This window comes from Akanthomyces muscarius, chromosome 4 (genome assembly GCF_028009165.1).
Source record: "Akanthomyces muscarius strain Ve6 chromosome 4, whole genome shotgun sequence".
NCBI lineage: Eukaryota > Fungi > Ascomycota > Sordariomycetes > Hypocreales > Cordycipitaceae > Akanthomyces > Akanthomyces muscarius.
Window position 1 is genome coordinate 1,776,301 of NC_079244.1, and position 26,493 is coordinate 1,802,793.

At 55.7% G+C, this 26,493-nt stretch overlaps 11 protein-coding genes across 11 annotated transcripts; 9 read left to right on the forward strand and 2 right to left on the reverse strand.

Annotated features, from left to right (window-relative positions):
* Positions 1–4,003: 4,003 nt before the first annotated feature.
* Positions 4,004–5,245, forward strand: LMH87_011259 (uncharacterized protein; the record flags this gene model as incomplete). The annotated part of the gene is made up of 1 exon (XM_056200370.1): positions 4,004–5,245. One exon carries the CDS (start codon positions 4,004–4,006, stop codon positions 5,243–5,245), a length of 1,242 nt encoding a protein of 413 aa, XP_056052226.1.
* Positions 5,246–6,525: 1,280 nt separating this feature from the next.
* LMH87_011260 (uncharacterized protein) lies at positions 6,526–7,878 on the forward strand (the record flags this gene model as incomplete). Its single annotated transcript, XM_056200372.1, has 4 exons — positions 6,526–6,722; positions 6,825–6,864; positions 6,958–7,290; positions 7,348–7,878. The coding sequence occupies 4 exons, from the start codon at positions 6,526–6,528 to the stop codon at positions 7,876–7,878; spliced, it is 1,101 nt and encodes a 366-aa protein (XP_056052227.1).
* A 512-nt stretch (positions 7,879–8,390) lies between these two features.
* Positions 8,391–9,253, reverse strand: LMH87_011261 (uncharacterized protein; the record flags this gene model as incomplete). Its single annotated transcript, XM_056200373.1, has 2 exons — positions 8,391–8,822; positions 8,927–9,253. 2 exons carry the CDS (start codon positions 9,251–9,253, stop codon positions 8,391–8,393), a joined length of 759 nt encoding a protein of 252 aa, XP_056052228.1.
* Positions 9,254–10,630: 1,377 nt separating this feature from the next.
* LMH87_011262 (uncharacterized protein) lies at positions 10,631–12,504 on the forward strand (the record flags this gene model as incomplete). Its single annotated transcript, XM_056200374.1, has 7 exons — positions 10,631–10,655; positions 10,822–10,862; positions 10,935–10,961; positions 11,047–11,122; positions 11,212–11,742; positions 11,804–12,227; positions 12,279–12,504. 7 exons carry the CDS (start codon positions 10,631–10,633, stop codon positions 12,502–12,504), a joined length of 1,350 nt encoding a protein of 449 aa, XP_056052229.1.
* A 380-nt stretch (positions 12,505–12,884) lies between these two features.
* LMH87_011263 (uncharacterized protein) lies at positions 12,885–14,058 on the forward strand (the record flags this gene model as incomplete). The annotated part of the gene is made up of 2 exons (XM_056200375.1): positions 12,885–13,142; positions 13,207–14,058. The coding sequence occupies 2 exons, from the start codon at positions 12,885–12,887 to the stop codon at positions 14,056–14,058; spliced, it is 1,110 nt and encodes a 369-aa protein (XP_056052230.1).
* Positions 14,059–14,837: 779 nt separating this feature from the next.
* On the forward strand, positions 14,838–16,724 carry LMH87_011264 (uncharacterized protein; the record flags this gene model as incomplete). Its single annotated transcript, XM_056200376.1, has 7 exons — positions 14,838–14,936; positions 15,022–15,106; positions 15,159–15,178; positions 15,238–15,273; positions 15,328–15,489; positions 15,544–15,869; positions 15,923–16,724. The coding sequence occupies 7 exons, from the start codon at positions 14,838–14,840 to the stop codon at positions 16,722–16,724; spliced, it is 1,530 nt and encodes a 509-aa protein (XP_056052231.1).
* A 2,061-nt stretch (positions 16,725–18,785) lies between these two features.
* Positions 18,786–20,100, forward strand: LMH87_011265 (uncharacterized protein; the record flags this gene model as incomplete). The annotated part of the gene is made up of 2 exons (XM_056200377.1): positions 18,786–19,644; positions 19,709–20,100. The coding sequence occupies 2 exons, from the start codon at positions 18,786–18,788 to the stop codon at positions 20,098–20,100; spliced, it is 1,251 nt and encodes a 416-aa protein (XP_056052232.1).
* Positions 20,101–20,679: 579 nt separating this feature from the next.
* Positions 20,680–22,135, forward strand: LMH87_011266 (uncharacterized protein; the record flags this gene model as incomplete). The annotated part of the gene is made up of 2 exons (XM_056200378.1): positions 20,680–20,905; positions 20,964–22,135. 2 exons carry the CDS (start codon positions 20,680–20,682, stop codon positions 22,133–22,135), a joined length of 1,398 nt encoding a protein of 465 aa, XP_056052233.1.
* A 365-nt stretch (positions 22,136–22,500) lies between these two features.
* LMH87_011267 (uncharacterized protein) lies at positions 22,501–23,418 on the forward strand (the record flags this gene model as incomplete). Its single annotated transcript, XM_056200379.1, has 1 exon — positions 22,501–23,418. The coding sequence occupies one exon, from the start codon at positions 22,501–22,503 to the stop codon at positions 23,416–23,418; it is 918 nt and encodes a 305-aa protein (XP_056052234.1).
* A 128-nt stretch (positions 23,419–23,546) lies between these two features.
* Positions 23,547–23,999, reverse strand: LMH87_011268 (uncharacterized protein; the record flags this gene model as incomplete). Its single annotated transcript, XM_056200380.1, has 1 exon — positions 23,547–23,999. One exon carries the CDS (start codon positions 23,997–23,999, stop codon positions 23,547–23,549), a length of 453 nt encoding a protein of 150 aa, XP_056052235.1.
* Positions 24,000–24,518: 519 nt separating this feature from the next.
* On the forward strand, positions 24,519–26,116 carry LMH87_011269 (uncharacterized protein; the record flags this gene model as incomplete). The annotated part of the gene is made up of 5 exons (XM_056200381.1): positions 24,519–24,524; positions 24,748–24,834; positions 25,026–25,388; positions 25,785–25,952; positions 26,021–26,116. 5 exons carry the CDS (start codon positions 24,519–24,521, stop codon positions 26,114–26,116), a joined length of 720 nt encoding a protein of 239 aa, XP_056052236.1.
* Between the last annotated feature and the right edge of the window lie 377 nt (positions 26,117–26,493).

Below are 26,493 nucleotides of genomic sequence, written 5' to 3' on the forward strand. Positions count from 1 at the left end.
GGGAAGAGCCGCCCTATTATTGCGCACCAAGAGCAGCAGCAGCAATATACAATGCAGAGCAAAGAACTATCACTTGGAACTGCGTATCCAGCACGAAGAGCGGAGTTGCTACCGAGTTTGAGGCAAAAGATGGGCCTGACTGGGTTGTCCAAACATTTGGAGATTTTCTATGTTTTTTTTCTTTGCTTTATATGAATCACAGCATTGCATCCACTAAATTATTTTCTGCTTGAGATGGGAGATGGGCGACGAGACTGCCTCGGGCACAAAGCCTGAGTCAGATTTGGATAGCCACATGCTAGCCAAGATGGCAGGCAGTCTAGAGCGACGGCTCGGATGCAGTTGCGATGCGACAAGACAGCCCGCGGCCTGGTTGCCGAAAATGTGCCCAGGATGTACACCCCCGAGGCTGAAGGCAATACGTCGATATAGTTATCTATACAAATGGCGCTGTTGGAGGGACGGGTGGCAAGAATCAAGACACTATGGGCAACGATAGTTTGGACGGCCTGTTGGACACGGTGAAGGCCATGAACCAGCCGAGCATGCTCAATACTTTTTTCTATGTTCAGACGAGGAAATGTGCAGAGGCGATGTTGGCGCACAGCGAAGGTGAAGAGCGGCAGATGCAGATGGGGGGTTAAACAGGCAGAGGTAGATAGGAGAATAAAAACAAGAGTTGAAAAGCCACATGGAGTTCAGATTGTATGAGTGACGAATGGGAAGGGAAGCAGTGGGCGGCGACGGCGGCGGCAGCGGAAGCCTCGGCGGCCAAGCCGAGTAGCTCTAGGTTGCCTCGACCAGGAGCCCCCCAACAGTGAGTTGAGTGGTGAAACACGCCACAAAGAAGCCTAGTGAATTGAAAGGAAAGGTGACAGGGCGAAGAGGTATATGTGGAGGCGGACGGGAGGGGATGACGGTGACTCCAGGGATGAAGAATGACGGTCTCTAAAAGAGGAAGGCCGAGAGAGAGCGGGGAGCCGGCGCGCAGGCGTGTTAGTGACTGGTTGGCTGGTAAAACATGTTGAAGAGAGAGAAATTACCAGTAGGGTAAAGCATGAAATTGGCAGGAATTGTGTTGGAGCGGCGGAGAAGAGGGTCTCCCGGGAATATATTACTATTGGTTTTTCCTTAGCACATATTAATGCAACGAATATATACCCGCACGTGGGCAGGGCTAGGCGAAGTGGATGAGGAGGAGAGGGAGGTACCGGGGGGGTCTTCTTGGCCCTTTGGGAACTACGCCAAATTGACAGGCGTACGTATGCATGCAAAGAAAATATATTGAGAGAGAAAAAAGATTGACGTGGTTTCAGTTGGGCTTATTCGTTTCTTTGCTATGGATGTAAATGAACAGGGACGGGTGCATTGATTGATTGACGGTCAAGTGGTCGGGGTCGGGTCGGTCGTAATGGTGAATGACATGACACTGACGGGACGGGATGGGGCCGCCTCAGCTGAGTGGCAGGGAACAAGGCGTCTGGCGATGCACTCGGGTCATGACTAGGTACTGACTGATAGGTGTTGGCGACATTCCGTGGACAAGAGTGGCTTGTAAGCTACCAAAGACTAGGCGGGCTGGCAACATTCCGAAGCAGCAGTGTGAATGGTGCACTGGTCAGATGCAGGCTGAAAAGGTCGAGCGTCTACAGTTGTGCGACAAGCTGGCGCAACCAATCAAAGCGGCCCTTTTCACGTCGGGCGTAGGCATGTCGTATCTCCTTGATCACTTTTCTTTTTGCTTTTCAGGGCGAGCCAAGCGTTGATGTGCATTGCGCAGAGAGGCTGATCAGAACCGAAACAGGGGGAGGCTGGCGACGTTTATGGTTTCAGTTCCGCAAGTCAGCCAGCAAGTCAGCAGCGAGTAGGTACGGGAGCAAGGGAGTAGCAGGTCCAGCCCAGCTTTTTTTTTTTTCTTTTTGGCGTGTTTCGGCCGGTGGCGTACGGGGGTTTGTACTGTTCGTCTGGGGCGCAGTGATTGGCTGTGCTTGGGCGCGTGCCGGCGGGCAGACAGCAACGGCGGCGGCGGCGAACATACATGGCTGCCAATGGCGAACCCATGTTTCTGCTGCATTGTAACGTGCCCATGATGATGGCTCTCCTTTTCTTCTTGGACTATATCGTGCCCATCTTATTATTATTTTTTGTTTTGTATTTCCATTCTTGTAATTGTGCTTATCTGCGAGCACCGGTCTGGATTCAACGGCATCTACCAGCTAGCTAGCCGCTGGCGCGACCTGTCCAGGCGGCCACGACCTCGCAGCGGCACAGCCGCCCTGCCAGACACAGAAAGACGTCATCCAAAGTGGGGGGTTGCACGTGTTGTGAATCCAAGTGTAACAGTATAGACTCGTGATTACGGTGAAAAGGAATTCCATTGGAAGGTCGGTCCCAGCGGTGCGCCTCTGGATCAGCGGTGCACAAAGCGGAACCAGTCATGAGCCAGTGGAACGAAGCAAAAGGGGCTTCTTTTTCTTTTTCTTTTTTTTATGAATCATTTCTATCCGCTATCGACTTGGGATATGGGCTCTTTGCTTTGCTACGGAAAAGAAAAATAACAGAGAAAAAGGGCAGGAAGAATGAAGCCACAGGGCCATCCGTGGTAATTTCCATCCCATCTAGAACCCGGGCAGGGGGGGGCAGCCCCAGCAAAAGCCACGGATTTTTCGCCGGTAATTATTTCTCCATAGTTGCATGTCACGCATGTCAACAATAGAGGAAGAATAAACTGAACAGGCACCAAGTTTGCTTCCTATTGAATGAATAAGTCGTCGAGGTGGAGAGGCGAAGCTGCCAAGGTTATTACTCGTGGCTCCCAGGGGGTGGCCGGTGTGGGGTGGCCATGCATCAGATATACTGAGATGCAAGACGCCACCACCACACCTTGTTGTATACCTTGTTCGCCGACTATCTGCATGGCCAGGTACGGATATAGGAACCGGTCCTGCATTAAACACGTCCCTGTGAAACTCGAAAATTCCCCAATAGTTTTGCGGTATTTTGCATGACAACAGGAACCTCTCTCTCTCTCCATCTCGTCCCCCGCTACGGACCTAATCTATCCCAAGTACATACAGCCAGGCAGACCATGACCAGGCCAGGTACATGGATATCCGGGTGCACACCAGGACAAGCCCAGCCCAGCCCAGCCCAGCCCACATACGTAGACCAGGCAGGACAGCCACCAGCAGAAAAGGCCATGTCAAGGTAACCTTGCAGCGAGCAGAGGGATGAAGATCCCCGCTTTGCTACAGAATGGAAAATCCAAAAGGCCAAAAAAAAAAAAAAAAAAAAAAAAAAAAGAAGGAAAAAAAAAAAAGAAGGAAAAAAAAAAAAGAAGCAGTGAATTTGTTTCCCCTGGCGCTGCAACCCCCTGTAACAGCCGGAGCGCCACACCACCATCACCTCCGCCTCACCCCTGGCGCCTAGCAGCCAACCACGCTTGGCTCATCGGTATGCTCTCGCGACACACACTTACAAAAGGATCACCACAGCCCGTCACTTGCCTCTCACTTTTTTTCTTCGAAGCAGGCACGCACACTCTCTCACACTCCTTTCTCAGATTCTTTCACTTCTTTGCTAGCAAGGATATTTTCGACAAATACCAAGTCCGATTTCCCTGGTCTCCCAGCTTGTCTCCTGTTACGCAACATTTCATTCCTTCATTCACACCAACCTTTTTCGAGCTGTGCTCCCGAATATCTCTCTCTCTCTCTCTCTCTCTACCAACGACCTCTCCTGCTATAAAAGCTGAGCTGCCTGTGGTTAGCTTCGTCCTTTTTTTATTCCATCTGTACGTTTTACAACTTTTGACATTTCTCGTCCAAGCTGGTTTCTTGACGACTTACACGCCCGTTCTTTGACAGATACACTTGCACTCCCTTTGATTCTCTTTTGACAAGAGAATTCACAAAAAAACACACGTTCCTTTTTTTTTCTTTCCGACATTGACTGTCCCACCATCCATCTTTCCCCAAAGATCTACCACGACCACACCGTCAACATGCAAATCGTCGCCTCTCTCGCCGCCGTCCTGGGCATGGCCGCCTTTGCCCAGGCGCACATGGAGATGACCAACCCGCCGCCCCTGCGCTCCAGCAAGAACAAGTTCTCGACCAACGTCGACTACGAGATGAAGTCGCCCCTCAGCCCCGACGGCAGCAACTTCCCCTGCCGCGGCTCCATCGGCCTCGTCGGCACCGACCAGGGCAAGGCCGTCGCCGACTGGGCCGCCGGCTCCCAGCAGAGCCTGACCGTCGACGGCAGCGCCTTCCACGGCGGCGGCAGCTGCCAGGCCTCGCTCTCCTACGACAAGGGCAAGACCTGGACCGTCATCCACTCCTACCTCGGCGACTGCCCGTCCGGCGCCGGCCCGACCTCGTACGACTTCACCGTCCCCGCCGACGCCGCCGCCGGCGAGGCCGTCTTCGCCTGGACCTGGTTCAACAAGATTGGCAACCGCGAGATGTACATGAACTGCGCCGTCGTCAACATCCAGGCCGGCAAGTCCAAGAAGCGCCGCGGCGTCGCCATGAGCTCCCGCCCCAACATGTTTGTCGCCAACGTCGGCAACGGCTGCGGCACCTCCGAGGGCAAGGACCTCCAGTTCCCCGACCCCGGCGCCGACGTCACCACCAAGGGCAGCAACTTTGGCCCCCCTACCGGCAAGTGTGCCACCGGTGGCGGCAGCAACCCTGCTCCCCAGCAGCCCTCGTCTTCTTCTTCTTCTTCTTCTGCCGCCGCCAGCGTTCCCGCTGCCAGCAGCTCCTCCGTCGCCGCCTCCTCTGCTCCTTCGCCCACCGGCACCCAGAAGCCTACTCCTTCCATCCCCGGCGGCGTCTTTGCCACCGTCAGCGAGACGTCTTCCGGTGCTGTTGCTCCCTCGGCCTCTGCCAGCACGCCCGCCGCTCAGCCCACCACCATCCAGACCTCGATCCGCCCTTCGTCTGGCGCTCCCGTGGCCACCAACTCGACTCCCGCCGCCACCGGCTCTGCTCCCGCCGCCACCAACTCCGTCCCTGCCGCCACCGGCTCGACCTCCGCTGCCACTCCTGCTCCCACCGGCGGCAGCGGCTCTACCGGCTACGAGGCCGGTGCGGCCTGCGACGAGCTCGGCTCGTGGAACTGCATCGACGGCAAGCAGTTCCAGCGCTGCGCCTCCGGCAACATGTGGTCCACCCCCATGGGCCTCGCCGCCGGCACCGCTTGCCAGCCCGGCGTCGCCAAGGACATTGTCTTTGTCTAAATTGGCATAGACGAGTTTGCAAGTCAATTGTGGCACTGAGGGGTCCACGTCTCACCGATGGGGACAGAAAGAAAAAAGACCTTCAGATGACTTGAATGAAAACACAGAAACCCACCCGCGCATTTACTGTACATTTTTTTTCTGGACTCTTGCTACCAACACTACTTTTCATTTCTTCTGTTGCCGATGGCAGCTGACAATTATTGCATTGGACACCTTTTGGGTCTGCCTCCTTTTTAACATCTTTTCGAGAGAGAAAAAAATCTCAACGTGTGTTTTATATCTTTGTTTTGGCATTGTTGGGCTTGTCATGCTTTTGCTTTGGCCCCCTCGGCGGCGAGAGGATAGAGAAGAGCGATATCTGGCTATATCAAAATTCTTTGTTTCCTCTTTGGCGCCGCTTGGGAAAGAACGAAAAAATACTGGCCCTGGAGCGAGCTTTTGATATATTTGTGCAGATAGACGAGACAATTTTGCGAATAGACCACTGCTTTTATAGCAACTTCTACTGAGTCTGATGTGACTGTAGTGTTCCATGGTTGTGGTGCCAGACATACGCCAATTACAATGCCAAGTACCTAGGTCTAAACAGTATCGTAGAAATGTTTGCAGCTTTCTTTACGGGGAAGAAATTAGCTTCTCTATTTTCTTTTCGCCAAAGTCTAGCATCAGCCTCGACTCGCGCAGAGGCAGCCCAGCTATTAATAGGTGGCTTGTCGCTGATGCAGCTGTGTGGCTAGAGGCACTGCGCCTCAAGACCAAAGCGCTTCTGTTACCAGCGACCTTGGTCTCGCTACCAAGCACTAACAGCACGCATTTTGTACACAGCCTAACGCCTCCCCCAGAGGCCCATGAGGCCCTACCGCCGCTGTAAAGATTGCCTTGTAAGCCCTCTCTTTTGCGATTGGCTTCCATGTCGCCCTCGGCCTCCAGCCCTCATTCGTTCTTCTCCCTTTTGCTCTACCGGATGCATTTTATTCTTATTTCTCTAGTTTCCACATCACATTTTTTGCCACAATCTTTTTGACCGACCAGCTAGCTCACTCCATGTGGGCGGCCTCTTCTCTTCAGCGCTTGAGCATCTTCTCATCCACCTAAACCCCAGCGCGCCGAACGCCACCTTTCCCCTCCAGAGAGGGTACAGTCGTCGTGCGCGACCAACCTCGCCCGCAAGCCGACAGTCACCCACATCCCCTCCCTCTCTCCCTCCCCTCCATCCTGGCCTTTGTTTCTTGTCCCTCTCCCTCGAAGCATTCCCACCAACGCCTCGTCGCATCCAAATGACTGGGCCGGCATCGCCAAGCACAGAAGGTCCTACCTTTGCGCCCCCTCAGTTACCTCCCGGCTGGATCGCGCAGTGGGACTCGTCCAGCAGAAAGTACTACTACGTCCAGCTCGCCACCGGCGTCTCCCAGTGGGAGATACCTACCGAAGCCGCCAAAACCGGCAGCACCCCCGCGCAGCAGGAAGATCACCCGTACGGCGTCCCTCCTCCCGAGATCATCACGCATCCCGACGGCTCCCAGACGGTCAAGCACGCCGACGGTCGCTTAGAACCAATCATGGCTGATGGCAGCAGAGGCATGGGCGACGGCCCTTCGGGGGATCGTGGCCTTGGCGTAAGCAACCCTTTCTTCTTCCATGGCTCTTGGTCGTGGTTTGTGATTTTTTTGCGGCATTTGTGCTAACAACAAGACTTTGATTCCTTTTAGTCCATGGCGATGAACGCTCTTCTCGGTGGCAAACAAGGTGGTGGTGGTAGTGGCGGCGGCGGCGGCATGGGCAACCTCGGTAGCCTCGCGAACCAATTCCTCGGCGGCGGCAGCGGAGGTGGTGGCGGCAAGACCTCGTCTGGTCTCGGCGGCAAACTCGTCGGTCAGCTTGCCTCGAACCTATTTTCACCTTCAGAGAAGCCCGAGGCGCCGTCAAACTACCACGGCGGCCAAAACTCAAACGCGTCATCGCACCAGCAGGGCGGCCTCGCCGGTGCCGTCATGGGTGGCGTGGCCAGCATGTTCGGCGGTCAGCACTCCTCCGGTAACCAGGTAAGCGATTTTTCCCATGTTGATGCAGCCAGAATGAGCTGACCGGCATCGTCACAGAACTTTGGATACTCCAACACCGGCACCGGCGGTACCTACTCCTCCAGCAGCCCCGCGCCGACCTACAACCCGCCGGGTTCGAACCACAACGTCTCCAGCTCCAACCAAGGCTCGGGCTCCAACCACGGCAGTCAAACGACACATGGAAGCGCCTCGCAAAGCCACTCTTTCTCGGAGAAGCCATCGCACCAATCCAGCCAATACAGCGACGGCAGCTACTCTCAGCAGCCCCCCAGCTACAGCAGCCAGTCACAGCACGGCAGTCAGCACAGCTACGGCGGCGACCAGCCCAACTACTCGAGCCAGTCCAACTACAACCAGTCGTCCCACGGCGGCCAAGGACACAACTACAGCGGCTCGCATGGCGGTCAGCAGCATGGAGCACAACAGTACGGGAGCCATGGCCAGCAGCACGGCGACGGATACAACTCTGGCAACCAGTACGGCGGGCAGCACAACCAGTATGCAGGCGGGGGCGGAGGCGGAGGCTACCAAGGCCAGAGTCAGGGCTATGGCGGCGGTCGTTACTAGAGTATGTGGTATGGAAGCGTCTCAGCGGTGAGCACCTACTTCTCATCACTCTAGTGCAACCGCGAGCCTCCGTCAGCATATACCCCTGATGAATGTCCTGGTGCTTGCAGGGGGGAAAGCGCTGGGCCGGTCTTTTCTACATCTGGATACACAAAATGTCTTTATACCATTTCCTTGGCCCTTTTTTTTCTATTGGTGTCCAGCTTTTATGAATGAGGCGAGGAATGCGGCGCTCTGGGTGCGGACCGTTGGATGAATGAATAATGAATGACGTGCGTCTGATGGCATGGGCCTTTATTTTCGATGCTGTTGTGTTGCTAAGAGTATCGAGTTGGCAAAAGGCAATTACATGACAGTCTTTTCAGTAATTTTCAATTCCTGTTTTAGAATCACAGCTTTTTATACAAAGTATACAAGACACAACAAAACCCTTCCCAGCGGAGATTGAGAGGGAGAAGAACACTATAATATTACAAGAACCCAATACGGACCTGCTGATATACGTGCTGAGCTCAGTCCTTCTTCTTTGATACGCGCTCCTCGGTGGCGGCAATGGCCGTCATGCGGTTCGCAATCCATTTGGCAAGGAACAGGGTCGCCACAGCTACAAGCACAATGTATCCGGCCGTCAGCAGCAGGGATTCTGGGAAGACGTTGAAAAGATACGGATCCAGGATGAGGTCCACGAGCACGGGTGGTGGGTTGCGCATGAGCTCCGGGTGGTGGGAGAAGTAGTCGGCCGCCGCGTGGACCCGGAGGAGCAGAAGAGAAGCCGTTCGCTCTTTGGCGTCTTTTGAGGAAGCGCTTCGATGGTGGACCTGAGGGGTCTGATTCTCGGCCTCGACCTGGCGCGAGGAAGAGTAGTTGTAGAGGGAGAGCATGAGATCTGGTATTGTCCATACCGCATCTAGCTCATGCACATCCATGGTAAACTCTGTAGGTTCCTGGGACGCGTTTTCATCTCTGATAAGTATATGGATAATTTTTTTTTGCATGGTACACTATTTCTAGCTTGGTGCTGCGCGCGCGCTACGGAGGATAAACTTACGATGGCGGCCCAGCATACGCGTAGCTCGTAGCGCTGACCCGGCGTGAGGCCGTCGAGTATGAACCAGCTGGCGCTGCCCGGGGGCTTGCCTTGGGCCACCGGATTCGTGTCATCGTGGAATATGCGGCTGAGGCTTGTGCGGAGCGACAGGTTCGTCGCGGGGCCGATGACGTCGAGGTTGAGGTCGGACAGCGACGGCGAGGCTAAAGGGTAGGTGACGGGCTCGGGGCCGGTGAGGATGATCTTGTCGGCGTTGGCAGCGACATGGCTGGTGAGCGTGGCCAGCGTTACGACGAGCCTCGAGAGAGGACCTGCATACAGCTTCATGATGATGTAGTTTCTTTTCGGTCCTTATAGATTGGACGATATGTCTTTTGAATATGTAATGTCATCTTGTTGTTTCGCCTCACAACTGGCTGTACAAAAAGTGGCGCTCTACAGTTCGGTTGTGGTCAGAGCTCGTCCCCGTAGCCTCACTGGTGTGGCGCAGGAGCTCATTTGGTAGCTAAAAGTACTGGTTACACAAGCAGCCGCGCTAAAATTGGTGGAAGAGCAGGTACACAGTGACGCGCGACGCGTGACAAAGGAAAACACACACAAACGGAGGAAAATAACAGTGGCGAACAATCCCGGGCCAAGTGGGTGCCCGGGGGTAGCTCCCGAGATGGGCTTGGGCCCTGCAGGCGACATGTCCCCTGGACGCAGAATTGGAAGAGGAGGTGAGGAAAGATGCCAGTAGATACAAAAAAAAAATAAGGTGAAGAAGGGACGAGATCCTTTTCTTGGAGCGATTCAATGGGGAAGAGGCTTATGAGATGGATGCAGCGGGTGGGATTCTATTAGAAGCGGTGCTACCTATTGTGACCGAGCTCATCTCGTTGGTGGGTAGGACACAGACAAAGTCTAATTTGGCGGCCACAGGAACAAGGAGGGGTAGGCAGATTGCTGGACTCGTACAGAGGAGAACGCTACACGATTTTAAGATGTTGTTGCATTTTGTGTTGCGAGTTGAAACTGCAGTGTTTGCGCCGATAATGCCGTCCAGCTAGCGTCGTCTCGCTTCAGCTTTTGGCACCCTGCACAGGTGAAGATATCTCGGCATTTTATTTCCCATCGGTACCCTGCTGCCTGTAGCGGTGAAGGACCCCGGGTGCAGATTGATGAGGACGCGCTTACCCATTCGAGGTGTTGTCGCCTGGCCAGGCACGCCAGTCAACAAAAATGACGATGTACCTCCCGCCGGGCTCAGAAGCCATCTACAGTGGGTGAACGCGCTGGAGGTACAGCGACGATACCGCATTTACTGTGACCTTGGGCCACTAAAACCAGCAGCCTACCAGTACCAACCAAAAAGAGTGCGCCAGTTGCCTGGTCCCAGCCAACCAGAAGCACCAAAGTCACCCCCTCCAGGGCTCCTCTCCGGTCGGCGCCCCCCCCTGTCTCGCCCAATTTCCCCCACCTGGTAGCTCTGGCTCTCTTTCCTCTGGCCACCACACCACCTGGCTGCACCACCACCACCCCAGCAACTCGACTGGATACCTGCAAAAGCCTTCGCCGGGCACCATTTCACTTGACGAACCCGCCAGACCCTCCTTCCGAACCGCCAGCTCTACTTCTTTTGGCCTGCCCGGATTCTCTCCTTCTCTCCTCCCCATCCACTCATCGAATCGCATCTCTACGTTTCAAACAACAAAATCCATCGCCATGCGTGAGGTTATCAGTATCAACGGTATGGGCTCCGCGACCCCTTCTAGTTTACCCCTCCTCGCCCAACGCACAACGGGCAAAGCAACGCGTTTTTGCTCACCGCTGCCAACCACACACGCCTCCTCCCGACCCGACACTTGCTCGTGCACGCTATGAAATGCCATGATACTGACAGTGGTGGTGTTTAGTCGGCCAGGCTGGTTGCCAGATTGCCAATTCCTGCTGGGAGGTATGTTGCACATCCCCTATTCTTCTTCCCCCCTCGCTTTGTAAACACGCGCCGGCTGACTCCTATTCACAGCTCTACTGCCTCGAGCACGGTATCCAGGTACTTTATTTCCGATGTTGACACGGCATACTACCTCGGATGTCGCGATCACAACAAGAAATTTACTGACACTTCAACTAAACAGCCTGATGGTTACCTCACCGAGGAGCGCAAGGCTCAGGACCCCGATCAGGGCTTCAGCACCTTCTTCTCCGAGACTGGTATGCCGACTATTTTCCCTCGGCGGCCGTTGTCACACCGTTGACAACGGCCTCTCTGCCGCTTGTTGAATGCTAACGCCACCACGCAGGCCAGGGCAAGTACGTTCCCCGTACCATCTACTGCGATCTCGAGCCCAATGTCGTCGACGAAGTCCGCACCGGTGCCTACCGCAACCTGTTCCACCCCGAGATGATGATCACTGGCAAGGAGGATGCCTCCAACAACTATGCCCGTGGTCACTACACTGTCGGCAAGGAGCTCATTGACGGTGTCCTCGACAAGATTCGCCGCGTTGCCGACAACTGCGTTGGTCTTCAGGGATTCCTCGTCTTCCACTCCTTCGGTGGTGGTACCGGTTCCGGCTTTGGTGCTCTCCTCATGGAGCGCCTCTCCGTCGACTACGGCAAGAAGAGCAAGCTCGAGTTCTGCGTCTATCCTGCTCCCCAGACCGCTACCTCCGTTGTCGAGCCTTACAACTCGATCCTCACCACCCACACCACTCTCGAGCACTCCGACTGCTCCTTCATGGTCGACAACGAGGCCATTTACGACATCTGCCGCCGCAACCTCGGTCTCGAGCGTCCCGACTACATCAACCTGAACCGTCTCATTGCTCAGGGTAAGCATAATTACATGTAAAATCTGTACAACCTGTGACAGCCATACTAACACGCCAGCAGTCGTCTCTTCCATCACTGCCTCGCTCCGCTTCGATGGTTCGCTCAACGTCGATCTCAACGAGTTCCAGACCAACCTGGTTCCCTACCCCAGAATCCACTTCCCCCTGGTTGCCTACGCTCCTGTCATCTCTGCCAACAAGGCTGCTCACGAGGCCAACTCGGTCCAGGAGATGACCATGTCTTGCTTCGAGCCCAACAACCAGATGGTCAAGTGTGACCCCCGTAACGGCAAGTACATGGCCACCTGCTTGCTCTACCGCGGTGACGTCGTCCCCAACGACGCCCACGCTGCCGTCACCACTCTCAAGACCAAGCGCACCGTCCAATTCGTCGACTGGTGCCCCACTGGTTTCAAGATTGGTATCTGCTACCAGGCTCCCGAGAACGTCCCCAACGGCGATCTTGCCAAGGTCAACCGCGCTGTGTAAGTTCTGCCCACTTCTTCCAAAATAGCAACACAACTAATAATATGTAGCTGCATGCTGTCCAACACCACTTCCATCGCCGAAGCTTGGTCGTCCCTCTCCGTCAAGTTCGATCTCATGCACTCCAAGCGTGCTTTCGTCCACTGGTACGTTGGTGAGGGTATGGAGGAAGGCGAGTTCTCCGAGGCTCGTGAGGATCTTGCTGCTCTTGAGCGCGATTACGAGGAGGTTGCTGCCGACTCTACTGGTGAGGATGAGGGCGAGATTGAGTACTAATTGGGTGAAAACGCCATTTACTGCCAAGGGGGATTAATTTCTTTCGAGGCAGATTTGCCCACTCTCTGTGCCCCAGGGGGTGTTACGTTATAGTTCCATAAACACAAACATTTTTAATGTCAAATTCCCTTGTAAAGTTGAAACTGTTTGCCATTGTGCAGAGTTACTGCTACCAGCTCATAATGCCCCATTGGAAGTGTATACCGTGGTGCTGCCGTTGGGTGCCGACAGAGGGCCGCTGGTTGCCGCGCTGACGGATCAAGCTGGGGCCGATGGTACGCGCGCTACACCGCGGGGACCCAGCTCCATCTGCCGCCGCTCAACTTGCTCCCTTACACGACCTCGATCGGGTTTATTTCGCATCGCATACTCAACACAAAATGTCTCTTTTACGGTTGGCCGTCTGCAGAGCCTGCAGGAAAACCCAATTTCAAGCCCGGCGCGGCCTAGCGACCGCCAGTGCGTCGGCTCGTGACAACAGGGTCAAGCTCGTCGAGGTTGGACCGCGAGACGGCTTACAGAACGAGAAGAAGACGATTCCCCTGGCCACCAAGATTGAGCTGATTGAAAGACTGGCACGTACTGGCCTGGATACCATTGAAGCCGGCTCCTTTGTCTCTCCCAAATGGGTTCCTCAGGTACGTGGCAATGGCTTTCTTCGACTGACTGCGAGTTGTTGTGTTGCTAACATTGCGGTTTCAGATGGCCAATTCTAGCGACATCCTCGAGCACCTGCTCCAGCAAAAGATTCACTCACCGGTTCCGATTTCATATGCCTTTTTGGCGCCCAATACCAAGGGCCTGCAGAATGCCGCCGCCCTGCTGAAACAGCACCAGGGTGCCTTTACGACGCAGGCGAACCCGGCGGCGCCCGGCGACAAGACGCCCAAGCCGGCCGTGGAAATCGCTGTATTCGCCGCGGCCACGGAGAGCTTCACGCAAAAGAACCTGAACTGCGACATCCAGACGTCGCTGGAGCGCTTCAAGGCGGTGATCCAGGACAGCAAGGCGCTGGGCCTGCGGGTGCGCGCGTACGTGTCCGTGGTGCTGGGCTGCCCATTTGAGGGCTTCGACGTGGACCCGCGCAAGGTGGCCGAGATTGCGACGGACCTGCTCGAGTCAGGCGCCGACGAGATCTCGCTGGGCGACACGACGGGCATGGGCACAGCGCCGCGCACGAGCAACCTCCTCAAGTGCATGGCGGCCGCGGGCATCCGCACCGAGGACATCGCGATGCACTTCCACGACACGTACGGCCAGGCGCTGGTCAACACGGCGGTGTCGCTGGAGCACGGCGTCCGCATCTTTGACAGCAGCGTCGGCGGGCTGGGCGGCTGCCCGTACAGCCCCGGCGCGACGGGCAACGTGGCGACGGAGAACATGGTGTACTTTATGGAGACGCTGGGCATGGACACGGGCGTGGACCTGGATGCGGTGGCGGACATTGGCGCCTGGATCACGGGCGAGCTGGGCAAGGCGAATGACGCTACCGTGGGCAAGGCGGTGCTGGGTGCGCGGGCCCGACAGGCGGCGAATGCGGCCAAGGGCGAGTAAGACTGCTCGTGGGGAAGGATCTGGGAGGTGACTTTCGGTTATTGAAAAGGCGACCTTGATATTGTAGGCGGCTTTTCATACACGCACTGTGGCTATTACGTAGGCTACTAATAGAAGCGACGTGTTGTCAACCAGAGATGGCGAAGATGTAAATATATTGTATATAACACTGAGTCAACCTAAGAAAGTCCTTGGTGTCACTCGGTATATGATTCCCATCATGCTTTCATTTTCCATGATAGCGATCTGTGGAGCTAGCCTTGGAAATCTGTTGGGTGCTGCCACTGCTTCAACTTACCGCCCAATGATAACACCAAAAAGAATACAAGTTGGGGCTCTCATCGCACTGAATCTCGAGAATCAAACTGGAGTCGCTATTAATATCAAAATAATTACATTTTTCTTGTCCGGTATGCTCGCCGACCATGAACGGCCGCCGTCTCATGGCCTGCAGTCATGTGACGTCGTTGCAGTGACCCGTCGCTCTCCGCGCCCGTGGGCCACGCCGACCCAGGACGGTCTCCACCAAGGCGTAACCAAGCTCAACCTCCTCCAACCTCGCCTCGTCTTCCAGCTCCGGGCTCCCTCGACAATCGCCATTTGCACCTGCCCTATCCTCTGCGACTGCGAATTCCGGCCCATCGACAGCGGGACGAATCAAGGTTCTCTTCAATCTTCTTCCTCTCCCCTACCGCGTCTCGACCGGCGGCGGCGTCTGCCTCTCTCAAACCCCCCACCTACAAGGTCGAGCGTTTTCGTCAACGACAACCACATCCACCATGTCGGACCCGCGCGAGTCGTCGTCCTACTCTATCATCCCGAGAATTCGGTACAACACCATCGGAGGCATCAATGGTCCTCTTGTCATTCTTGACAAGGTATGAAACATCTCCTGAGTCGGCGTCAATGCAGCGAGAAACGTCGTTGGCCCTTTTTTGGCCGTCAGGCGCTAACGGCTGGCAGGTCAAACTGCCCAAATTCAACGAAATTGTCACTCTGACGCTGCCCGATGGAACGGAGCGCTCTGGTCAGGTTTTGGAAGCTCGAGGTAGGCCAAACAAGCTGTTCTGCCGGATTTAGACTTTGCTAACGGGCTCTAGGTGACCGAGCCGTTGTTCAGGTACGAAGGATTGCGTCATACGGACCATCCGCGACTTGTTGCTAATAATGCATGGATAGGTCTTTGAGGGCACCTCCGGTATCGATGTGAAGAAGGTAATGCATTTCGAAACCTTCAATTGCGCTGCAGATACTAACAGGCAACCATAGACCAAGGTCGAATTCACCGGTGAGAGCTTGAAGCTCGGTGTTTCCGAGGACATGCTTGGCCGTATCTTTGACGGTTCCGGTCGCGCCATTGACAAGGGCCCCAAGGTTCTTGCCGAGGATTACCTTGACATCAACGGTAGCCCTATCAACCCATACTCTCGTGTACGCTCCGAATGAAGCCCGCCGATTGACCACTGAAATGCTGACAGATAGCAGGAATACCCTGAGGAGATGATCTCCACCGGCATCTCGGCCATTGATACCATGAACTCGATTGCTCGTGGCCAAAAGATTCCCATCTTCTCCGCCTCTGGTCTTCCTCACAACGAAATCGCCGCCCAGATTTGCAGACAGGCTGGTCTGGTCCAGAAGAAGGGCATCACCAACAAGGGCGTCCACGACGGCCACGAGGACAACTTCTCCATTGTCTTTGGTGCCATGGGTGTCAACTTGGAGACTGCTCGTTTCTTCACTCGCGACTTTGAGCAAAACGGTAGTCTGGAAAAGACTACGCTGTTCCTTAACCTTGCCAACGATCCTACGTATGCAATCACAGCTGAGCTTCTGTCGATTTTTGTGCTAACACAAACAATAGTATCGAACGTATCATTACTCCTCGTCTTGCCCTGACAACCGCCGAATACTATGCCTACCAGCTCGAGAAGCACGTCCTGGTCATTCTTACCGATCTTTCTGCCTACTGCGATGCCCTTCGTGAGGTATCTGCCGCCAGAGAGGAGGTTCCCGGTCGTCGTGGTTACCCCGGTTACATGTATACCGATTTGTCGACGATTTACGAGCGTGCCGGTCGTGTCGCCGGCCGCAACGGTTCGATTACTCAGATTCCTATCCTGACGCTGCCCAACGACGATATTACCCACCCTATTCCCGATTTGACCGGCTACATCACCGAGGGACAAATCTTTGTCGACAGAGCTCTGGATAATCGTGGCATTTACCCTCCCATCAACGTGCTGCCTTCGCTGTCTCGTCTGATGAAGTCTGCCATTGGTGAGGGCATGACGCGCAAGGACCACGGTGATGTGTCCAACCAGCTCTACGCCAAGTACGCCATTGGTCGTGATGCGGCGGCGATGAAGGCCGTCGTCGGCGAAGAGGCTCTGTCAGCAGAGGACAAGCTGTCGCTGGAATTCCTCGACAAGTTTGAGCGCCAATTCATCAGCCAGGGACAATACGAGTCTCGTTCGATTTACGAATCTCTGGATCTTGCCTGGAGCCTGCTGCGTATCTTCCCCAAGGACCTTCTGAACCGTATCCCCGCCAAGATTCTCAACGAGTACTACCAGCGTGCGCACAAGGATGTCAAGGCCAAGGGCAAGGCCCGCGCCGAGGCTGAGCAACAACAAGAGGAGGAGGCAAACTTGATTGATGCTTAGACGCTCTCTGTCATGCGGCAAAGCAAGTATAGAACGAAAGGCGAACGTGAGAGGGGGAGAAAGGCGATCTGGTGCAGCGCGAATGCGGAATCGTTCTGTTACAAAGAGCAAATGATACCGGGCGATGGGTGCTGCTGGCCTGCGCTTGCATCTGAATAGGCGGTTGCAAAAGCAAGACTGGTACTGCAGCAAGCTACCGCGGGCTAGAGATCGCATGTATGAAGCCGAAGCTTTGTTTTTTTTTTTAATGTCATTGATTTTCTATAGTCGAATAGAAACTGAAATTGAATTGTACAGTGCCATGTTCTACAGGGGTTGACTTGGGGAGTCGAATAATGCAGATACACTCGTTGAAAGTGTGACTGGCATGTAAAATGTGCGTGTACTACAATGACGATGACTGGTCACAACTGCATTGCATGTGCGACTTTATTTAGTCTGGTGTCGCTGACGGCGCAGTACAAGTGTTAGTCTACATGGCTTCTAGATCCGGAGGAGGCTGGGCACACATACGATGGTCTCCTTGGTCTAACAGCGGATGCACGTTATATAACGTATTGTTCAACTAGTGCTTTGCTCGCTGGCATTGATGCAACATGTCATGCAGGCTGGACCGTTTCCGCGAACGATGCGAGCCAAGTTGGATGGGGGGGATGGTAGGCTGCGGGGGGGAGGAAGGGTGTGTGTGGTTACAGTGCACTAACAACGGGCGGGCGGGGAGGAGGGGAGACGGAGCCGAGCGAGTCGACCAAAGGTTCATCCCAGGTTTTGTTGGGTGGTCGCTGGCCTGTTTGTTTAACGTACGTGCAGAGAAGACTTGGACGCATCATTATTCGTTCTCCTGCTGGCAGCCGGGAAACAAGTTGCGGCGGGGTTGAGCCCGTTGTTTTTGTGTGTCTCGGCGATTCTTTTTTCATGGCTGAACCGATTGAATGCAAGCCACGCCACGCCCCTTTGTGGGCTCCGTTTTCCAGACGCACAGAGCCCTGTGCTTGCTGGCTAGGTAGCTTTGTTGTTAGGTAGGTAGGTAGACGTAGTGGCAGGTAGGTAGCTAGTTGTTGCGTATCACTGGTGACTTTTCCCCGGACAAGTCGGCAAGTCTGCGGGGGAACATGGCGGGCGGGTGGCTGCTTAGCGGGCGGTCGGGTGACATCATGTAGGGCAAGATGTGGAAGTGGCTGGGAGGGAGCTAACTGGGAGAGGATGGACAAAGAGGTTCGAGTACTTTTGGCTGGACATGTCGAAGAATATTCAGTTTGACTTTTTCTTGTGAAACGGAAAGTGAGAAGCTGCTTTTGCATTTTGCCATGAACCGGCCTCTGAGTGAAACAAGACAACCACGTCTACTCAAGTTCACACCGTCGGGCTTCGTACTAATAAAAACAAAGTGATCGTCCCTCAGCCTACCTAATATCTAACCAGGCTGCCGAAAGCGAACGGCCGGTGTTAATTTTAGTGCCTTTTTTTGCTGCTGTTGTTTGCCGCCCCAACCAGAACCCCGGATCGCCGTGTTAATTTACGCCTCTTGCCAACTGATTTTACACCCTGCCCTGCCCCCGTGGCGGACGGACACAACACCACCATCCAAGTGACAACAAGAACGACTCCTCAGTGCAGCTCATTGCCCGTTCAGGTCTTGGAGCTAGCTCCTTCACCCCCCTCCTCCCCTCCCATCACCTTGCACCTAAAATAAAAAGACGAGCGAGAAAAGGCCCGGACGGACGTCGCTAGCTCTGCGGGGGGGCCGCTGACGGCGATCCAGCCTCTTTCTATGCCTTGTCCGGAAATTGGGGTACAGCTCGAACTCGGCTGCAGCTTGTCCGTCCCTTTGCGCGCCGTCGTGCAACACACCGACGATATAATCCCACGCCCTCCCAGCTTCCGAAGCTTTCATCTTCTTCCCGTCTCTCCTCTCTCCTCTTCTCTGTAATTGAAGAGCTATCCTGTCCCTTTCCTCCTCCTGTAGCCCATCCTAGAGTTCTTGGCTGAATCTCTACTCCCAGCATCACCACCACCACCACCACCACCTACATACTATACACACACAAGCCGGGCGCAACCATGAGATTCGCTCCCCAGCTCGCTGCCCTCGCAGCAGCCGCCGCCGCGCTGCCCTGGCTCGCCTCGGCCGCGGCCAGCTCCAACTCGACGTCGTCGGGCCCGGACAAGGACGGCAAGTACTGGATCGAGGGCGACGGCCTGCGCGCCGCCTTTATCCCCTACGGCGCCTCCGTGTCCAACGTGCTCCTCAAGGACAAGCACGGCGTCGAGCGCGACATTGTCGCCGGCTGGGACAATGCCACCTACTACGGCGAGGACAAGCTGCACCCGCACTTTGGCAGCGTCCCGGGTCGCTACGCCAACCGCATCAAGAACAGCACCTTTGAGATTGACGGCAAGGCCTACCACATTGCCCCCAACGAGAACCCGACCAAGGACCACCCGGACGGCGTCGACACGCTGCACGGCGGGCCCGACGGCTGGGACTACCGCAACTTTACCGTCGTCTCCCACACCAAGAACAGCATCACCTTCATGATCCTGGACCCAGACGGCAAGGAGGGCTTTCCCGGCGAGGTCATCTCGTACATCACCTACACCCTGCAGGGCATGGACTGGCACATCAAGATGATGGCCCTCTCGACGACCAAGAAGACGCCCATCATGCTCAGCAGCCACACGTACTGGAACCTCGACGGCTTCGCCAACAATGAGACGAGCACCGCCCTCAACCACACCCTGCACCTGCCCTACAGCGGCCAGCGCGTCGGCGTCGACAACATCCTCATCCCCACCGGCGAGTTCTGGTCCAACAAGAATGGCTCCGTCAACGATTTTTGGAGCGAGCCGAGGCAGATTGGCCACGCCATGGGCGAAAAGGACCTCGTCAACAACTGCGGTTTCAACTGCACTGGTTATGGTGAGTGTTTTACTCTGCAGGCTGTCAACGATCCACGACAGAGCTAACGCGCAATCTTTTACAGACAACTGCTTCCTCGTCAACCGCGACCACCTCGGCCCGTATGACTGGCGCACCGAGGGCCCCGTCGCCCGCCTCAGCTCCAAGTGGTCCGGCATCGCGATTGATGTCTTCACCGACCAGCAGGCCTTCCAGGTCTACAGCTGCAACGGCATGGACGGCAGCGTCCCCGTCAAGAAGACGCAGGGCTTCAAGGACAACAAGGACTTCCCCCGCGTCATCCCCCAGTACGGCTGCGTCGTCATGGAGGTCCAGGACTACATTGACGGCATCAACAACCCCGAGTGGATGCGCGGCAACCGCCAAATCTTTGGCCCCGGCGATGATCCGTACGTCCTCCAGGCTACGTACAAGTTCAAGGTCCACAAGGACAAGGACGACGAGTCGAGCAAGTAATGGATCTTGCCTGGGGAGTTCTGTGTCAGGGTGGCTGGCAAAGGCGGAGAGGGTTACTTGATACATATAGCGCCGCCGCTTTGCGTCTACGCATGCGAGCGGCATGATTCACGGGTTGAATATTATTTAATGATGTATAGTTTTATGCCGATTACCAATCCGCGTACTGTTATACATGGTTCTTCTGTAATATCGTTGCCGTCCATCTGCGCACCATTCCATTTCTCTCTCTCTACTCTATTGAAGCAGGAAGAGAGAGAGAGAGAAAAAGAAGTGATGAAATACCGAGCTCATATCATCCAGGCAATAAATAACTCTATAGATTTTCGTTATTGGTCGTTCTATTAAATATAAAACATCGATGGGCCTGCTTCTGCAGTGGCAAGACCCGCTCCACTGAAAGTTGGGACGACGGCGCCCAATCCCATTGGCGCAAATTGTAAACCACCACTTTTGCTCACTTCATACAACGACGACGAAAAATTCATCTCGACGACAAATAGCGGCAGAAACTGCCGAGAATCTGACATGAGATAAGTCTAAAAAGCACCTCAGATACAGAAACTATATATAAGAGGCATGGAGGACGACAGAGCCCAGGTCGATCTCGGCCTGGCCGCAGATATAGAAGAGTCTCAGATGCTTCAGGCACAGGCTACAGCACATGATAATACGACACAGCCTGACGACCAGGAACCAGCCGTCAAGATACCTAAAAAGCGCTTCGTGGGAAGAAGAGCGGCTGCTGAAGCTGCCGCCAAGAATGGCGTGCAAGGGACCACGGGAGAGAGCGGTGCTCTGCAGAGTGAGTATTTTTCTCCAGCTCATGCTGAATGAGACTATACTGACACGAAGCCTCACAGCCGCCAAGCCAAGACGCGCTCCAAGACTGCTGAACCGTGTGCCGCCCGAGATTTCCGAGAACCCCAAGCTCAAGGAAGCCATTGCGCTGCTGCCCGCCAACTACAGCTTTGAGATTCCCAAGACGATCCACCGCATCCAGACGTCGGGCTCGAAAAAGGTCGCCCTGCAGATGCCCGAGGGGCTGCTGCTCTTCGCCACCACAATCTCCGACATCCTGACGCAGTTCTGCCCGGGCATCGAGACGCTCATCATGGGCGACGTGACGTACGGCGCCTGCTGCATCGACGACTACACGGCGCGCGCGCTCGGCTGCGACCTGCTCGTGCACTACGCCCACAGCTGCCTCATCCCCGTCGACGTGACCAAGATCAAGACGCTCTACGTCTTTGTCGACATCAGCATCGACACGGCGCACCTGATGGCCTCGCTCGAGCGCAACTTTGCCAGCGGCAAGACCATGGCCCTCGTCGGCACCATCCAGTTCAACGCCACGATCCACGGCGTGCGCAGCAGCCTCGAGGCCGCGGGCTTCCGCGTGCTCGTCCCGCAGATTGCGCCGCTCAGCAAGGGCGAGATCCTCGGCTGCACGTCGCCGCGCCTCCGCGACGAGGACGGCGTCGACCTCATCCTGTACCTCGGCGACGGCCGCTTCCACCTCGAGAGCATCATGATCCACAACCCGACCATCCCGGCGTACCGCTACGATCCGTACTCGCGCAAGCTCACGCGCGAGACGTACGGCCACGGCGAGATGCAGTCGGTGCGCGCGGCGGCCATCGGCACGGCGCGCCGCGCCCGCCGCTGGGGGCTCATCCTCGGCTCGCTCGGCCGCCAGGGCAACCCGCACACCATGGCGCTCATCGAGCGCCGGCTGCGCGACCGCGGCATCCCCTGGGTCAACCTGCTGCTTAGCGAGATATTCCCGGGAAAGCTGGCGCTCATGGCGGACGTCGAGTGCTGGGTGCAGGTCGCGTGCCCGCGGCTGAGCATCGACTGGGGTTATGCGTTTGCGCGCCCGCTGCTGACGCCGTACGAGGCGCTCGTGGCGCTCGGCATCACCACCGAGGACTGGTCGGAGGAGAGTGGCGGCGGTGGTGTCTATCCGATGGACTACTACGGCAAGGATGGGCTGGGCCGGACGAAGCCGCTGGACGCTGCGGCTGCGACGTGAAAGGTGGCAGCAAAAAAGACAAAAGCCGTAAAGGGAAAAAAGTTTTAAAGAAAATTTAAAATATTTGAAAGCCTGAAATTGAACTTTGGTGAGGAGTGCATATATCGACGGGGCACTCTTGGTCAACGCCGCAATCGTTGCCGACAATTTGAGCAAGAAGGGAAGCGCTAGCTGAATGAGTCAACGTCGGCTGAGCAACAATTCGACTTCAATTCAACAACCACAAGCTCCTTTTCTCCAAAGTCAAAAGACTCCAAATATATGCAAAGAATCAACATCAAATAGATGGAAAAGGAATAAGAATCAGGCACTACTACACACACGAACACTGCTAGCCATTCTATCAAAAACTACATCCCTCTAGGATGGAACTGGCTCAGGCCTTTGCCGTCGAGGCCGGCCTCACCAATCTGCAACCCTTGGCCCAAGGTCTCGAATTCAACGTCTATAGCGCCACCTCTGCCGTCCACGGGCCCGTCGTCCTCCGCCTGCCCAAGTTCAAAGTGTTTCAAAACGCCAACGACCCCAACACCGACGCCCGGGACCTCGTCCGCCAGGAAGCCGCCATCCTCGACCTCCTCCGGCCTACCGCCGTCCCCGTGCCGCAGGCCTACGGCTACCACGAGATTGATGGCTACCCCGCCATGGTGTGCGAGTACGTGCCCGCCGACGATGACGACGCCGCGGCCGCCGACGACGCCGCGGCCGCCGACGACGCCGCGCTGGGCTGCGTGGGCGCCCTCATCCACGCGACCCCGGTACCGGCCGACTGGGCCGTCAAGCTCGTGGCCATGGAGGGCTGCAGCCCGACACAGCTAGACGCTCTCTTCGTGAAGCGCATGCGGCGTCGCTTTGCGGTACTCGGCCGGTTAGAGCCGCAGACCGAGGACTGGGCGCCTGAGGAGGAGACGCTGCGCGCGGTGGCGGAGCCGCTGTTTCGACGGCTCCCGCCGGCGCTGCTGCACATGGACCTTCGGCACGTCAATGTGCGGATGCGCGCGGGCCGCGTGTCCGCCGTCTTTGACTGGACGAATGCGCTGCTGGCGCCGCCCGTGGTCGACGTGTACCGGAGCCTGGAGTGGGGAGCGCAGCGCGAGGCCTTTGTCGCGGGGTACGCCGGCGTGCGTCCCCTCGAGGCGGTGTCGGCGCGGGAGGAGGCCTTTCTGCGGCTGGATGCCGCGCTGGTGCTTGCGCTGGTGTTTGTGTCGGAGGCGCCGGACCCGGAGAGGAGAGAGGCGGCTCTACGTCGCGTGCAAGAGCTGTGCGAAGCATTGACAAGGTAGTTGGTTGTATTTTGATAGATATAGATATACATACAGGTCGTGAAACGACGTTTTCCATACAGTACATGAACAGTCATTTGGCGTAAAAACATTAGATATATACATGGAACCTCGTAATGCCCGCCGCCTCAGACTGCATTCTCCGTGCCCACGGGCTCCGGCCGGTTGCCAAACATGAGCTTGTACTTTATAATCTCCACCACCTCGAGGTTCTCGCCCTCCTCCATGTGCGCGCCGCCCGAGCCGTGCTCCATCCTGTTCTCGCGCCTGCGCACCACGGCAATCGCCCGCGGCAGCTTCTTGACCTCGCCGTGGAGCCGCTGGTGCTGGCCGACAAACATGTGCACGCGCTTCATCCACGCCGTTCCCTGGGGGGACGCGGCAGGGTCGTAGTCGGGGAAGTCGATGCGCCCAATCTGCACGTCGGAGAGGGGCTCGCCGTCCTTGCCCAGCGGCAGGTTGATGGTGCCCTGCAGCTCGAGGAGGGCGAGCCCAGAGGGTGTCTGGATGAGCTGCGGCAGAGGGTTGGGGCCTTGGGCCTGTCTGTCGGCGCGGGGCGGCTCTAGTCTTGCCGCTGACATGCTGAGGGGTGTGTTATGAAGGGTCTGTGTTTAGATGCAAGGTGTTGTGACAGAGGTGAGAGTATGCGTAATTCTTTTGCTGTATTTACATAAAAATGCGGCACTCATATATCGGGTGGTTTGAGATGAGGTCTTCACTTGCACAGAGTGTATCTCACACTGTACGGAACCACCACCCCGTCTGCCTCTTTGGGTCTGGCGCGACACAGCTGTCTCGCGCCGTTGTGGCTTGTCTTTAAGTGTGGCACGGCAGCTGCACCAGCCACACCTGCAACTAGTCCCAGTTTATTTTTCCCTTCCTCGTCTCGCTACTCTGGGACCCACTGCGCTTCCAGCCCTCTGCGCTCTCATTGGCTCTTGACCTCCCAGAACCCTAGCGACACACAATTTTTTCCCAATTTTCCCACACCGCATAGCCCGCCCTCTCTCTGCGTACCTTTTTCCCCATCAACCACAAACGACAACTTCACTCCAGTCAGGTCAAGAAAACAGAAACTTGCACCACCACATACTGGCAAGATGAAGGTAAGGACAATTCTCTCATGACGGCTTTTGAGGATACCACGACGACGACGACGAGCACGACAATACGGCGATTGACGAACATGTCGATGCTGCCGTTTGCAACCAGCCACGAGACCGCGCCTAAATATTGCTGTCGACTCGTCGTCGGAATGGATTCGAATTCGGTCACCCGAGGACACACTTGAAGAATATGCAATGCTGACTTTATCTTTCCTTCTTTTAGCTGAACATTTCCTACCCTGCCAACGGCAGCCAGAAGCTCGTCGACGTTGAGGATGAGCGCAAGCTCAATGCCTTCATGGAGAAGCGCGTACGTCGACACCCTTCGATCAAGAATTTTTCCTCGTTCCACACCGCCTCTCGACTCTCGATTGTCTTCAAATGCTCATTCTACCATGCGACCATGATGATGATTGGCGAGAGGACGGGCCATTGGACTCGTGGAATAATTCTTGCCGTCCATCACCCCTCCTACCGACCGAATATACTAACAACAATTAGATGGGTGCTGAGGTTCCCGGCGACTCCCTCGGCGACGAGTTCAAGGGCTACATCTTCAAGATCACCGGCGGCAACGACAAGCAGGGTTTCCCCATGAAGCAGGGTGTCATGGCCCCCAACCGTGTCCGCCTGCTGCTCGCCACCGGCCACTCGTGCTACCGCCCCCGCCGCACCGGCGAGCGCAAGCGCAAGTCGGTCCGCGGCTGCATCACCGGCATGGACCTGTCCGTCCTGGCCCTCGCCGTCGTCAAGCAGGGCGAGGCCGACATCCCCGGCCTGACCGACGTCGTCCACCCCAAGCGCCTCGGCCCCAAGCGCGCCACCAAGATCCGCCGCTTCTTCGGCCTCACCAAGGATGACGATGTATGTCTCGCGCCCTCCACCACCCCATCATACTCGGTCATCGCCTATCCAGCGTCGAGCTCGCTCGTCGAAGGGAAGACTGCTTCTCTTCGTCAAGTGGGTCTGGCCTGGATAGAGTGTGAGAATAAGTCAACGCTTTCACCGCCTGACGGCCCCCCTCGGGTGGGACGAGCATCTTGCTTCCTTATTTTTGATTCGACTCGAACATGCCTCTTTTTTGTCTCTCTCTCGGGAGACACCAAAAAGAAAAGAGAAACGGGAAATGAGATGACAAAAAAGGACAAGAAGCTTGTTCCATCCAAGGGACCGACCAAAGGGCTACAAGCATTGCAACGAGTTTTTTTTTTTTGCCAAGTTCGTATCTCCAACGTGACGACTAACCTCTCCATCAAATAGGTCCGCAAGTACGTCATTCGCCGCGAGGTCCAGCCCAAGGGCGAGGGCAAGTCCGCCTACACCAAGGCCCCCAAGATCCAGAGACTCGTCACCCCCCAGCGTCTCCAGCACAAGCGCCACCGTGCTGCCCTCAAGCGCCGCCAGGCCGAGAAGGTCAAGGACGAGGCCGTAAGTTTTTCCAACATGCCCTTCTTGACTTGGGGTTGATGACGGAATCCGCTAACACACATCTGCAGAACGAGTATGCTCAGGTCCTCGCCAAGCGTGTCGCCGAGGCCAAGGCCGACAAGGCCGATGCCCGCAAGCGTCGCGCCTCCTCCATGCGCAAGTAAATATGTTTGTGTTTCATGAGGCGTTGGTATATTAAAACCCCCCCTTTAACCTTTTTTTATTGTCTCTTTTGTAGCAAAAGATATGAAGCAAGGGTTTTGAAAAGAGGTTTCGGCAAAAGGAAATTCTTTCTTTTTTTTTCAAGCAAAAATTAGGAATGTTCATGCATGTGGAAAAATAAAAATAAGAAATACCACCATCCATCATATACCATCCACCTCTTGTAATGCATGTAGGCGTTGAGGCAACCGTAAACTGTTTGTCTGTTGGCACAATCCGACACTTTTTGATGAATGTTCATACGCAGCATTGAATCATGCACAATCATATTCTTAAGCCATCTTGATGACGCCCTTTCAAACTCGTGACTTTACGAATT